This window comes from Felis catus, chromosome A3 (genome assembly GCF_018350175.1).
Source record: "Felis catus isolate Fca126 chromosome A3, F.catus_Fca126_mat1.0, whole genome shotgun sequence".
Classification (NCBI taxonomy): Eukaryota; Metazoa; Chordata; class Mammalia; order Carnivora; family Felidae; genus Felis; species Felis catus.
In genome coordinates, this window is record NC_058370.1 from 15,597,841 (window position 1) to 15,610,380 (window position 12,540).

Here is a 12,540-nt window from a genome sequence, read left to right on the forward strand (position 1 = left end):
CTCAGTGGGACCAAGTCCCACAGATTTGCCTCGAATTGCAGAGCCCATAATGTACAGATGCAGGATTTCTTTTTTATTTTTCTTTTTAAATTTTATTTGAGAAAGAGAGGGGGTGGGGAGAGGAGAAGAAGGAGACAGGGAGACGGAATCCCAAGCAGGCTCCATGCTCGATGCGGAGCCCAACAAGGGACTTGATCATGACCTGAGCCTAAATCAAGAGTCAGACGCCCAACTGACTGAGTCACCCAGGCGGTCCCAGATGCAGGATTTAAAGCCATATCTGCTTGGCTCTGAAATGCTCTCTTCTTTTCCATTTCCTAGCTTGGGGGATAAAACCACACACACGCAGATCTGTCTTTCTTCACCTCACCCCTCATCCCCTAGACCAGACGCAATGAGTCAAGGAAGACAGAGATGCAGAGAAAACAGTGTATTTATTTTTTCAAGAACCAGTAGACATTTCCCTCTTGTGTGCCAAGCCTCACATTGGCTGCTGGGCACACGCAGATAAACCAAGCCCGACCTTAGGCCCCTGGAGGTGTTGGTCCCAAAGCCACACATTCATCAAGGCACTTTCCTCTTTCTCTGGTTTGGGGAGAAAAGGAATCCTCCAACCACACGTACCAGGAAGTCCTAATCTTGTTGAAGTGGTGAGAACGTATCTGTGGAAAGAAAATAAAACAGAACCTCAGCACAGGAACAATCCCAGTGATCCTCGTGTTCCTCCCACCCAGAAGGTCCTCCTTTCAGAGGGCCCTATGTTCCTTGGGATAAGAGAGAGAACACGGTGCTGGAATGGTCAAAACAGCAGTGGTCTTTGATCTAGGAATCAAGAACGAATCCATGTTGTCCGTTGACTCTCCGCTTCCATCTTCATTCCAGTAAAATCAGGGCATTGGGCCAGATAATTCAGGAATGGCCTCTACACCTGGGCATCACACTGGGCTTTCTTATGGTTCCAGGTGACCTAGCCCTAGTGAGGCCACAACCATGGCAACACTCTCTAAATGCACACAGCACTTCAAGTTTTAAGAGACACTTTTACATTTAGTATCTCAGTGGACATACTTGTATCCACTTTACAGATGGGGACACTGGAGCTAAGAAAGACACAGGCATTGCTCACCGTCACATGGTCAGCCAGAGGCAGAGGTGATAGGAAAAGATCAACTTCTTGCCTTGGGTATCATGGCTCCTTTCGCCTGGCTCATTCCAGGAATCCTTCCCTCCCAGGACCCAGAACGGCCAGTCATAGGTGACCCTGGGGACTGCTTGTTTAGAAAACTGGGGGTGAATGGTGTCGAAGGGCAGTGGGTCTGCGTGGTGGGTGGGGAGGATACATAGGGAGAGGCCAAGCATCCTCCTTCATATGGAAGAGCACCAGGGAGTTGAGACCTGTCATCGGCTAGGGAATATGGGTCTGTGCCAGACCTTACCTTTCAGTGGCTCAACACATGAATTCCCACATGGCCCCTTGCAGCACTTCAGACCGGTCAGGCAGTCCCTGTCATTCAGGCAGGTGTCTAGGGGGTTGGGCTCCTTACACTCGCCAATGACCAGTGGACACCTCCCAGGATTGACCTTAACTGGTGAGAACAAGGCATGCCAATCACTTCCTCTCTACCTCAGCACCCAAACTGAGGCCCGTGAGTGTCCCGAAGGAGCCCCCTTTCCGCCAAGGGGGCCCCAACCAGTGCTGCAAGTGTCTGACAGACAGAGTGACTCATTAGCTGAATGAGTGGCTGAGGGGCTGGCCGGCTGCCCCCCCCCCCCCCCCACGGCTACCCGCAACTTCTCCAAGATGTGTGTCCTCAAGTTGAAATCTCTCTGGTCCTCTCTTCCAGGACTCTGTTTCCTCACCTTGCTCCGATGGGTCTACAGGATCCAGGCATTTGTTGCTGCAAATGCTGGGACAGCATTTCTGATCCTTTGGACACTCCCAGTCATTCAGGCATTCGTGGGGCTCGTACACAAGGCATAGGCCATGAGGTCTGAAGGGGCAGGCTCCACTCTTAACTTTTTCTATGGGCAAGAACAAAGGAGGAAGAAGGAGATGATTCTGAGTCATGACCACCATCCTGGACTGCCACCATGGCTGATTCCCAGCTACCAACGCAACGTGGACTGGCTCAAAAAGTCTTGAAAGTGTAGCCTTCAGCTGTTGTGAGCCAGTATGAGCCACCTCCGGCACGCAGCCGGATAGAGCTCATGGTCAGGTGCTCCCAGCCGGGGATCGACTGGGAGGGAGGCAGAGAGGGACTGCCATAGCAGGAGAGGCGACTCGTCAGAGCCCGAAGGGAAGATTGCAGATCGGTTGACAAGAACATAGAGAAAGAGAGCGACCTTGAAAAAAGAAACAGTAAGAGAAAAAAAGAGAACATTTTGGAAGAGTGACCAGACAGAGACTGAAATGATGTGACAGAGAAAAAGACCAAACGGTAAAGAAGAAACTGTAGAGAAAGAAAAGCAAGCAATACGGGGGCTGGAGTCAACCGGTCCATCTGGCAGAGGGTGGGTTTCTGGACGCTCAGAAACTCTTAGCTGAAGTCTTCAGAGAGACACTTGAAATTAGGGGCCAGGAGGGGCGCCTGGGTGGCTCAGTTGGTTAAGTGACCGACGTCGGCTCAGGTCATGATCTCACAGTTTGTGGGTTCGAGCCCCGCATCGGGCTCTGTGCTGACAGCTTGCTGGGAGCCTGGAGCCTGCTTTGGATTCTGTGTCTCCTTCTCTCTCTGTCCCTCCCCGGCTTGTGCTCTGTCTCATGCTGTCTCTCAAAAATAAATAAATGTAAAAAAAAAAAAAAAATTCTTTTAAAGAAATTAGGGGCCATGGGCCGGACCACTGGAAAGGTGGCTACAGGGTCAGTCCCTGGGTTAGCAGGAAGAGGCTACCGCCATGCGGAGCCGTCACTGACCCTGGCACCTGGATACGGCCTGAGAGACTCCAACTCACCTGTGCTAGTACCTTCTGCAGTCCAGGGCGTGAGGATTTCAAGGGCAAGGAGCACCGTGAAGGTGATGGGGCTGCTGGGTTTCATAGTGACAGCAGATGGGGCAGTGGTGGCCAGAGTCAGCCTCTCCCTTTGTACCTCCGCCTGAGGGTGTGGTCCTTCCAGAACTGCCCTGGGCCCTCCCAGCTGCTCATTGTAAGCAGGAAATTCAGGGGAAAACAGGAACTCCACTGTATTGATGACTCTATCCCCCAGAAGGGACATGTGTAGAACAGGGGGGGTGGGTTGTCACCAGGCTGGTCAGGAAACTTCTGGAACCACCTGCCTTTGGCCTTCGGAGTGGAGTGGGGGAGGGGCCACGAGGGGAGAGCACAGGGTGGAACAGAAGGACATTACAAAGGAGCCTCTCTACTTGCCTTGACTGTCCCACACTCCTGGATTACCGGGGTCACTCCCTTTCCCAGACATCAGGGGACAGATTCGCCTGCTCGCTCCAGACTTGTTTTCACGTAACACATGCAGTTCCAGGCACTCGGCCAGTCCCACCGGGGTTTCTCAAAGAGCCCCTGTAGGATGGTGAAGAGAGGACAACAACCCAAACCACTTCAGGCCTCAGTCTTCCCATCTAAGAGATGGGGTAATAATACCCAACTGGGTCACTGAGCAGGACTGGAGACAAAGGGGGTGGAAGAGGCTGGAGGAGAGGGAACACGTTGCCCCGAGCACTGGGTGGAGGCGAAGTGCATGGGAATACACCCATTTTGAGCTACTTGGCCCTGAGATGAGCCCATAGAACTCTTCCCAGCTGTCAACTGAACAGCCGGGTAAGCAAGGAACGTCGTTTAACATGCTCAGAAAGTTTCCCCATATCCCAAATTACCCCCACCGTGCTTTCATAATTACACGAAGGTTCTCATTTTACTGAGCATTGGCTATGTGGCAAGAAGTTCGTGTGGAACATTTCTAAATATCAAAAGGAAGCCCATTACGGCGTAACCAAGAAAAAAAAAATGCATGGGATAGCCAGGCCAGACTGGAAAGGGTCGGAGGGCTCCAGGAAATTCACCTTCTGGAAGGTGAAATTAATAACACACCTGATGCATATGAGCTCATGCGGAGAAGATTTCGGCAACCAGTGAAGAGCGTGCAGTTGAAAAGTGGTATGTGCTGGAAAACCAAGCAAACACACCCCCTGACAATTTTTCATGTCAAAGAAAATACAAAGTTGCGCCAGAAAGGAGAAGTAGGTGGTTTGCTCCTAGCTCAGCTGTGGCTGGTGTTCACACAGGCATAGTAATGTAAACAGTAGTGCTGATCTCATCAAATTGTCACAGGACCCTCCCGGGAGGGAGGGGAGGGAAGGGTGAGCCTGTGCGCTAGAGGCGGAGGGGGCGAAATCTTATTTTCTTTTTTTCTTTTTTTTTAATGCTCATGTTTTAAAATTTAGTTTTGAGAGAGGGAGAGAGAGACAGAGCATGAGCGGGGGAGGGGCAGAGAGAGAGGGAGACGCAGAATCCGAAGCAGGCTGCAGGCTCTGGGCTCTCCAGCTGAGAGCCCGATGCAGGGCTGGAACCCACGAACCGCGATGATTAAACAACTGAGCCACCGGCACCCCAAAGTCTCATTTTCTTTTTAAAAAAAATTTTTTTTAACGTTTATTTATTTTTGAGACAGAGAGAGACAGAGCATGAACAGGGGAGGGGCAGAGAGAAAAGGAGACACAGAATCCTAAACAGGCTCCAGACTCTGAGCTGTCAGCACAGAGCCCGATGCGGGGCTCAAACTCACGGACTGTGAGATCATGACCTGAACTGAAGTCGGACACTTAACCAACTGAGCCACCCAGGTGCCCCAAAACTCAACCAGTTTAGTGTGCGGTTCTGAATCTTGACAAAGGTGCGAAGCCACATAACCACCATCACAACCAAGAGAGAGAAGAGTTCCATCCCCCTTCAAAATTCTCAGGCACCCTTTGGAGTCGATCCTGTGCTCCGCCTTCAGCTCTTGGCAACAATTGGTGCGTTTTCTGTCCCTATCATTTAGCCTTTTGGAGGGTGTCATATGAACGGAACCAAACAGGATGTAACCTGTTGAGTCTGCCTTCTTTCACTTAGCAGAATGTCTATGGTCCCAGGAGTTTGTTCCTTTGCAAGGCTTAGCTTAGCAGTATTCCCATTGGATGGAAATGTCCCAGCTTAGGCATTCCCCAGTGCAAGGAATTTTGGATTACTCCTAGTTTTTGGTATGATGAGAACAAAACTGTTGTCAGTATTCATGGGCAGGTTTTTGTGTTCATGTGACTTCCATTTCTCTTGGGTAATATCTAGAAACAGATTGATAGGTAGCGAAGAAATGTATGTTAACTTTATACTAAATGGCCATCTCCGGAGTGGCTGCACCATTTTGCATTTCCACCAGCAGTGGATTCCCACCAGAGCTGTCATCGCTTCACATCACTGACAGCACTTGGTATTGATGGTGTGTGTGTGGTTTTGTTTGCTTGCTTTCTGTTGTTGTTGTTGTTTTGGTTTTTGGTGTTTTTTTGTTGTTTTTTGGGGGTTTTTGTTTTTGTTTGTCTGCTTGCTTTGGGCCATCCTAATAAATAGGTAATAGATTTCATCGAGATTTTACTTTACATTTCCCTAAAGACTAATCGCGAAGTGATGATTTTCGTGTGCTGATCTCCTACCTGTATGTATTCTTTGGTGAAGTGTCTGTTCAAATCTTTTACCCATTTTTATTGGGTTGTTTTCTTATTACTGAATTCTGAAGTCTTTGTATATATTCTGTATACAAACACTTTATCAGATATGCATTTTGCCAGTAGTTTTCCCCAATTGGCGGCCCGTCTTTATTTTAACAATGGTTTTCAAAGATCAGAAGTTTTTAAAATTTTTGTTAAAATTTTAATGTTTTTATTTATTTTTGAGAGAGAGAGAGAGAGGCAGAGGGGCAGAGAGAGAGAGAGAGAGAGAGGGAGACACAGAATCCGAAGCAGGCTCCAGGCTCTGAGCTGTCAGCACAGAGCCCCACGCAAGGCCTGAACTCACGAGCCGTAAGATCATGACTTGAGCCAAAGTTGGACGCTTAACCGACTGAGCCACCCAGGCGCCCCCAGAAGTTTTTAATTTTGATGAGATACCACTTATCATTTTTTCTTCATTATGATTTTGCTGTTGCACCTGAGAAATCTTTGTATAGCCCAAAGCCACAAAGATTTTCTCCGTATGCTTTCTTTTCAAAGTTTTATAGTTGTAATTTTTGCGATTATGTCTGTGATCGATTTTGAGTTAGTTTTTATAAATGATGTGAAGCATGGATCAAGGGTAATATTTATATATATATGGATGTTCAGTTGTTCTGGCATCGTTTGCTGAAAAAACCATATTTTTTTCCTCCAGTGAATTCTCTTTGTACTTTTGTTAACAGTTGACTCTATTTCCATAAATCTCTTTCTGCACCCCCTATTGATGCACAGGCCTGTCTTTTGGCCAGTACCACAATGCCTGCGTTGCTGTAGTGCTATGGACTGAATGTTTGTGTTTCCTCAAAATTCACGCGTTGAAGCCTTGGTCCCCATTGTAGTGGCACCAGGAAGTAAGGCCTTTGGGAGATGTTTAGGTCATGAGGGTGAAGCCCTCCTGAGTGGGATTAGTGCTATTATAAGAAGAGATATGAGAGAGATGATCTCTCTCTCTCTCTCTTTCTCTGTCATGTGAAGACACAGTAGGAAGGTGTCCATCTGCAAACCGGGAAGAGGGTTCTCACCAGACACCAAACCTGCCAGCGCCTTGATTTTGGACTTCCCAGGCTTCAGAACTGTGAGAAATCAATTTCTGCTGCTTAAGCCACCCAGTTTAGGATATTTTCTTATAGCAGCCAGAGCAGATTAAGACATGTAGCTTCATAGTAAATCTCGATTCCAGCTCAAGTTTTTTGACTATAGTTTACAATTAAGTTTTATAGCTGACCCTGTCTGTGCCCTGTCCATAATTTCAAGGCATTCACCATCCCGGTACCTTCTAGTGGCATCTAATATAAGTACCTGGGCTATCCTGCCTGAAGGTTGTCTCTCAGCCCAAGTCAGGGGAGCCAAATGCTTCAGCCAGTGACAGATAGGAACTGGAGGATAAATACCCCATCTTTTTACCCTGGATGGGAAATTCCAAGGCAGGTTCTATACCACCTTCCAGAGTTTTCTGATAGTATTGAGCCCCAGTTGCCCATAATAGCTATCTTCTCAGGATTGCACTCTTCTTGGCTTCCTTCTTCCCTGTCTCACAAACCTATTCTCTGAATAGTGTTCCTTGGATCACCTCCCAAATAAGTCACTTGTCCTCAAATTACTGCCCCAGGGTCTGCTTCCAGAATAACTCAACCAAAAAGATATATCCCAGCACCTAGCTCAATGACTGGCATATGTAGACTGCAACTGTCATCAGACGAAAGACAATACCTCTTTATGTAGTTCAGGAACATAACACGGTACATATTGAATGAGTGAAACAATAAATAATTCATTGAATGAACTAATGAAGGAAGCCTGGAAGAGCCATTAGCCAAGCATGAATCCCCCCTTCCCAATTCATGGTAGTCCTTGGGGACACTCATTCAAGTCCGGATTTGTAGGGCTCCTTTCTTATATTTGGAAGAGGTTCTCTGAAACACGCTAACAACAATCTCTAAGGGGAATGAAGGGTGCCTCCCCCGTGAGGCAGGTCACTTGAGATGGTGGCCTGGTGCCAACACGTTGGTGGAGGGTGTCAGGGTACAAACCTGCTGGACTGAGCCAGAAGGTACAGATTGAGAAATGGGGTAAAAAATAAGGGAGCATCACATCAACCACACCCCCTCTCTACCAGCGATCTGATGGACAATGGTAGCTGTCAGATCTCTTCCCACGGGAAATGAACTTTACAGATGAAGTCCTTCCTGCTCAGGTTTTCCCTACCCGGCTCTTCCTAGATGGGTCTTTTGAAGCTTACAGAAGGTTTGAAAGACCTCTCGACCACCCCCACAAATCTGTTGAGTCTGTGGAAATAAACTCACACAGTGCCATGCCATGAAGACTTTGCAATTGCTTGCTAATGCAGCACCAACTACATGGATATTAACTATATCGTGACTATTGGAGTTCTTGAATATATATTTGGCCTCATAAATAATCATGTATGTAAAATGAAAGAAGACCGCAGTTTTCATCAGTGATTGACAAAAATTTTAAAGTCTGATCATATATTATTATTTTTTTAAAGCAATAGATTTTTTTATTTCTTTTTAAAAATGTTTATTTTTGAGAGAGATGGGACGTGCAAGTAGGGGAAGGGCAGGGAGAGAGAAGGAGGGAGAATCCCGAGAGGCTCCATGCTGTCAGCACAGGGCCCGACGTGGGGCTCGAACTCATGAACCGTGAGACCATGACCTGAATTGAGGTCGGATGCTTAACTGACTGAGCCACCCAGGTGCCCCATGTTGTAAGTGATTTTAGAGTGAAGAGGGCAGAAAGGTTTCACCTGCAATTAGATCAGAAATTTATTTTTTTTAAGTTTATTTTCAGAGACACAAGGCACCTGAGTGGGGGATGGGCATAGAGAGAGAGGGAGAGAGAGAATCCCAAGCAGGCTCCATGCCATGAACAGAGCCCCACCCAGGACCTGAACTCACGAAACTGTGAGATCATGACCTGAGCCAAAACCAAGAGTCAGATGCTTAACCAACTGAGCCACCCCTGGAAACTTAATTTAAAAATAACAAACCACTAGGGGCACCTGGGTGGCTCAGTTGGTTAAGCCCGGACTCTGGATTTCAGCTCAGGAGATGATTCACGGTTGATGGGATGCAGCCCTGAGTAGGGCTCTGTGCTGACAGTGTGGAGCCTGCTGGAAATTTTCACCCTCTCTCTCTGCCCCTCCCCCACTCATGCTAGCTCACTCTCTCTTTCTCAAAGTAAATATATAACATTACAAAAAGTAAAAACGTTCTTTAAAAGAAAAAAAAGCAAAAAAAACCCCACTAAAAGCAAAATATAGGTCTCCTCTGACACGACCACACTCATTTTTATCCTCCCCTCTCAGAGGCAATCACAAATGTCAGAACACCAGTGGGGCTGAGGGATTCAAGAAATTCAAATACCTATAAAGAAGTAATCAAGGGGCGCCTGGGTGGCTCAGTCGGTTAAGCGTCCCACTTCGACTCAGGTCACGATCTCACGGTCTGTGAGTTCGAGCCCCGCGTCAGGCTCTGGGCTGATGGCTCAGAGCCTGGAGACTGCTTCGGATTCTGTGTCTCCCTCTCTCTCTGCCCCTCCCCCGTTCATGCTCTGTCTCTCTCTGTCTCAAAAATAAATAAACGTAAAAAAAAAGAAAGAAGTAATCAAGGTGGGATAGTAATGCCTCCAGGTGAATTTCATTATAAAAGTTTCCATAATCAACGAACAGACTTTGGGCGGCTCCTCCGGGCACAAGGCACATACACCAGGTCAAGTGTGGAGAGAAGAAGGACGACCAGACGACCCAGAACCTACCTGTGCCAGCTACATCATCTGCGGGGCCCAGTGCAAACCAAAAATGCAAAGCCCCTTGTTAGAAACCGTTAAGGATTTCAAGGTGGGGGCAACAGAGATTCACCCCAGTGTGACTGTGCGGGTTCCTGCACCCACGAAGCTGGCGCACCTTCTGGAAAGTCCCAGTGCTGCAACCAACCACCTCTGCGATGCTGGAAGAATCACCAGCCTTCTGAGGCATGGTCTCCTCTTGCCTCCAAGGAGGGCTTTAACTTCCTCACTCGGTAGAGTTATCACATAGAAAGCTGTCACCGTCACCGTCAGTAAATAGTGGCTATGATTTTTACCTTAAGGGCCCCGCACATATCACCGCAGCGGGTGCTGCTGAACTGCATTCGGGGCCTCAGGCTGTGGTGTCTGCACTGCGGTTGTTCTGTGCCATCCACCTCTTGCCCGCTCTTGGATCTGTTTCTCTCTGCTCTGACCAGCACATGCCCTCTTGGCCTTGGTTGCAAGTCCCTTCCTCCCCCCGACCCACTGACACTGTGTCACCAACTTGTGGCTGTGCCTGGGGCCACCTGACCTTGTCCAGATATTGTCATTTTATTTCATGTTATTTAAGAAGGCTATTTTTTTTAAAACGAGACTTCAGTATTTCTTCTTTTTTTTAATGTTTATTTATTTTTGAGAGACAGAGAGAGAGAGAGAGGGAAGGGGAGGGGCAGAGAGAGAGAGAGAGACAGAGGGATCCAAAGCAGGCTCTGACGGTCAGCACAGAGCCCCATGCGGGGCTCAGACTCATGAAATCACGACCTGAGCCAAAGTCAGACGCTTAACCGACTGAGCCACTGAGCCACCTAGGTGCCCCAAGGCTATATATATTTTTAAAGGCAATTATGCCAATTCAGAGATAGGACAAGTAGAGAATCCTTCTTTGGGTCAAGATCTGAGTGCACGTGGAAGCTCCAGGAAAGAAACCTGAGACCAGTGCCACAGAGAGATTTGGAAAGAGTGGGCAAAAAACAGGGAGTCTTACAGATAAAATTCTTCCCATAACACTGTATATTAGCTATACCGGAATTTAAAAAAAATAAAATAAAATAAAATAAAATAAAATAACTAAGATCCTTCCCAATCATCAGAGGGAGACAGCTGTGACCCCAAGACTTCCTACCGTCCTCATAGCCTCATCGATCCCCACAGCCAGATTCTTCCTGGTTTGAATTTTGGAGGTTTTGACAAAGCTGAATTCAATTCCCTCCTAGGCACTGCCCCAAGTCTCTGCTGAAATGGGAACTGAAATGGGTCCCCAGGGGAGTGGCCCTGGAGGGTGGTGAGGGAAAGAGAAAGTACGATCGTCTGGGGAGCCAGCAGAGAGGACGCGGTGGGACAGTTGGGGGACTCAGCCAGTCCCCCAACCACATAACCCCCAGCACAGAAGCTCTGTTAAGGGTGCTGGGACCGCACTGGAAGACTATAACCTGCCAGAAAGCATAAACGAGAAGATAAAGCTTGCCAGCTGTTTCATTATAGATACTCAATATTCTCATGTATTTACCCCAGCTTTTGTTCTTCTTCTTTTTTTAATGTTTATTTCTTTATTTTTGAGAGAGACAGAGCACAAGCAGGGGAGGGGCAGAGAGAGGGAGACACAGAATCCGAAGGAGGCTCCAGGCTCTGAGCTGTCAGCACAGAGCCCGACGCAGGGCTCGAACTCACAAACCGCAAGATCATGACCTGAGCCGAAATCGGACGCTTAACCAACTGGGCTACCCAGGCGCCCCACCCCAGCTTTTGTTCTGTGTGTTATTTTACAAAATTGGAACTATACTGTCTAGAGTACCTCAAATTAATTTGTTTTCCTTAACGTAGCAATGCAGTACACAGCTTGAAGGTTAAAATGATACTTTTATTGGTAAAATTCGTATTCAAGGATAACAAGGATAATTGTCACTGCTGGGTCAAGTTGTATGCCATGATTACATTTCATTCTTCGTACAATTTTTGTTTCTTCCAGAGATGAATTGCCTTATTATTTCATTTTTCTTCCCCTTAAAGAAAAACGATTCTAGCGAAGTCTGTGAGTCTCCAATGGCACCTATAAAACGCCTCTGACCAAGACAGTAAAGATACAGAGGATCTAAACAACATAATTCACACCGTACTTTTGTAGGTGTGTGTTTAATTTTGGACACTGATAACAGAAACTGTACTGTTTCTCAAGCAGTGGAACATTAAAAAATATTCATTATATACCAAATCACAAAGAAATCCCCAGTATGTTCTCATAAAATAGAAACAATACAAATGATATTCTCTAGTAGCCATGCAACGTAGTAAGAGATTAGTAATACTTTTTTTAAGTGATTTTCTTCCCAGAAATTTAGAAATTCTGTAAAACAATGGTTGGTTAGGTCAAAGAGGAAATAAAAACTAGAATCACAGAATTTCTAAAAATTACTCATAATGAAAATGTTGTATATGAGACTCTAAGTGATGTGAGTTAAGCAGTAATCCAAGAAGCATCCATAGTTTTAAATATGAATAGAAAAAAAAAATTGAAAGTGTGAAAATAAATTAAATACCCAGCTCAAAAAGTGTAAAAGAAACACAAAAGTAAACCAAAGTGAGAAAAATAAAAAGCATTACTATAGATAAAAGCAGAAAGTAACAAGTTAGGAACCCCAAAAGTATGCTGAACTAACCAATAAAATGGTATCTTCAGAAAAAGATCCATAAAAATAAATCAATGGCGAGCTAATCTAATCAATAAAGTAAGGAAGCACAAATACACAACATAAGAAATAACAAGGGAAAATAGCTACCTACCCAACAGGGAAAATTCTTTTTTTTTTAAGTTTATTTATTTTGAGAGAGAGAGGGGGAGAGAGAGAGAGAGAGAGAGAGAGAGAACAGGGGAGGGGCAGAGAGAGAGGGAGAGAGAGAATTCCAAGCAGTCAGCTGTGCTGTCAGCACAGAGCCTGATGGGGGACTCAATCCCAGGAACTGTGAGCTTATGACCTGAGCCAAAATCCAGAGTCAAACGCTTAATCAACTGAGCCACCCAGGTGCCCCTCAACAAGGAAAG

The 12,540-nt window shown here is 46.5% G+C and overlaps 1 protein-coding gene across 3 annotated transcripts; it reads right to left on the minus strand.

The window, feature by feature from the left end:
• Positions 1-415: 415 nt before the first annotated feature.
• LOC101089181 (antileukoproteinase-like) lies at positions 416-9,974 on the minus strand. 3 transcript variants are annotated; one of them, XM_023250912.2, is made up of 4 exons: positions 9,823-9,974; positions 1,861-2,022; positions 1,437-1,586; positions 416-662 (listed from the first exon to the last, which is right to left on the minus strand). In XM_023250912.2, the coding sequence occupies exons 1-4, from the start codon at positions 9,845-9,847 to the stop codon at positions 634-636; spliced, it is 366 nt and encodes a 121-aa protein (XP_023106680.2). In that variant the 5' UTR covers positions 9,848-9,974; the 3' UTR covers positions 416-633. The 3 variants fall into 3 exon arrangements, 2 of the variants coding, with proteins under 2 accessions (XP_023106680.2, XP_011279013.2); XM_011280711.4 differs by lacking the exon at positions 9,823-9,974 and adding an exon at positions 2,953-3,341; XR_006595136.1 differs by lacking the exon at positions 1,437-1,586 and having other exon boundaries at positions 9,800-9,942.
• Between the last annotated feature and the right edge of the window lie 2,566 nt (positions 9,975-12,540).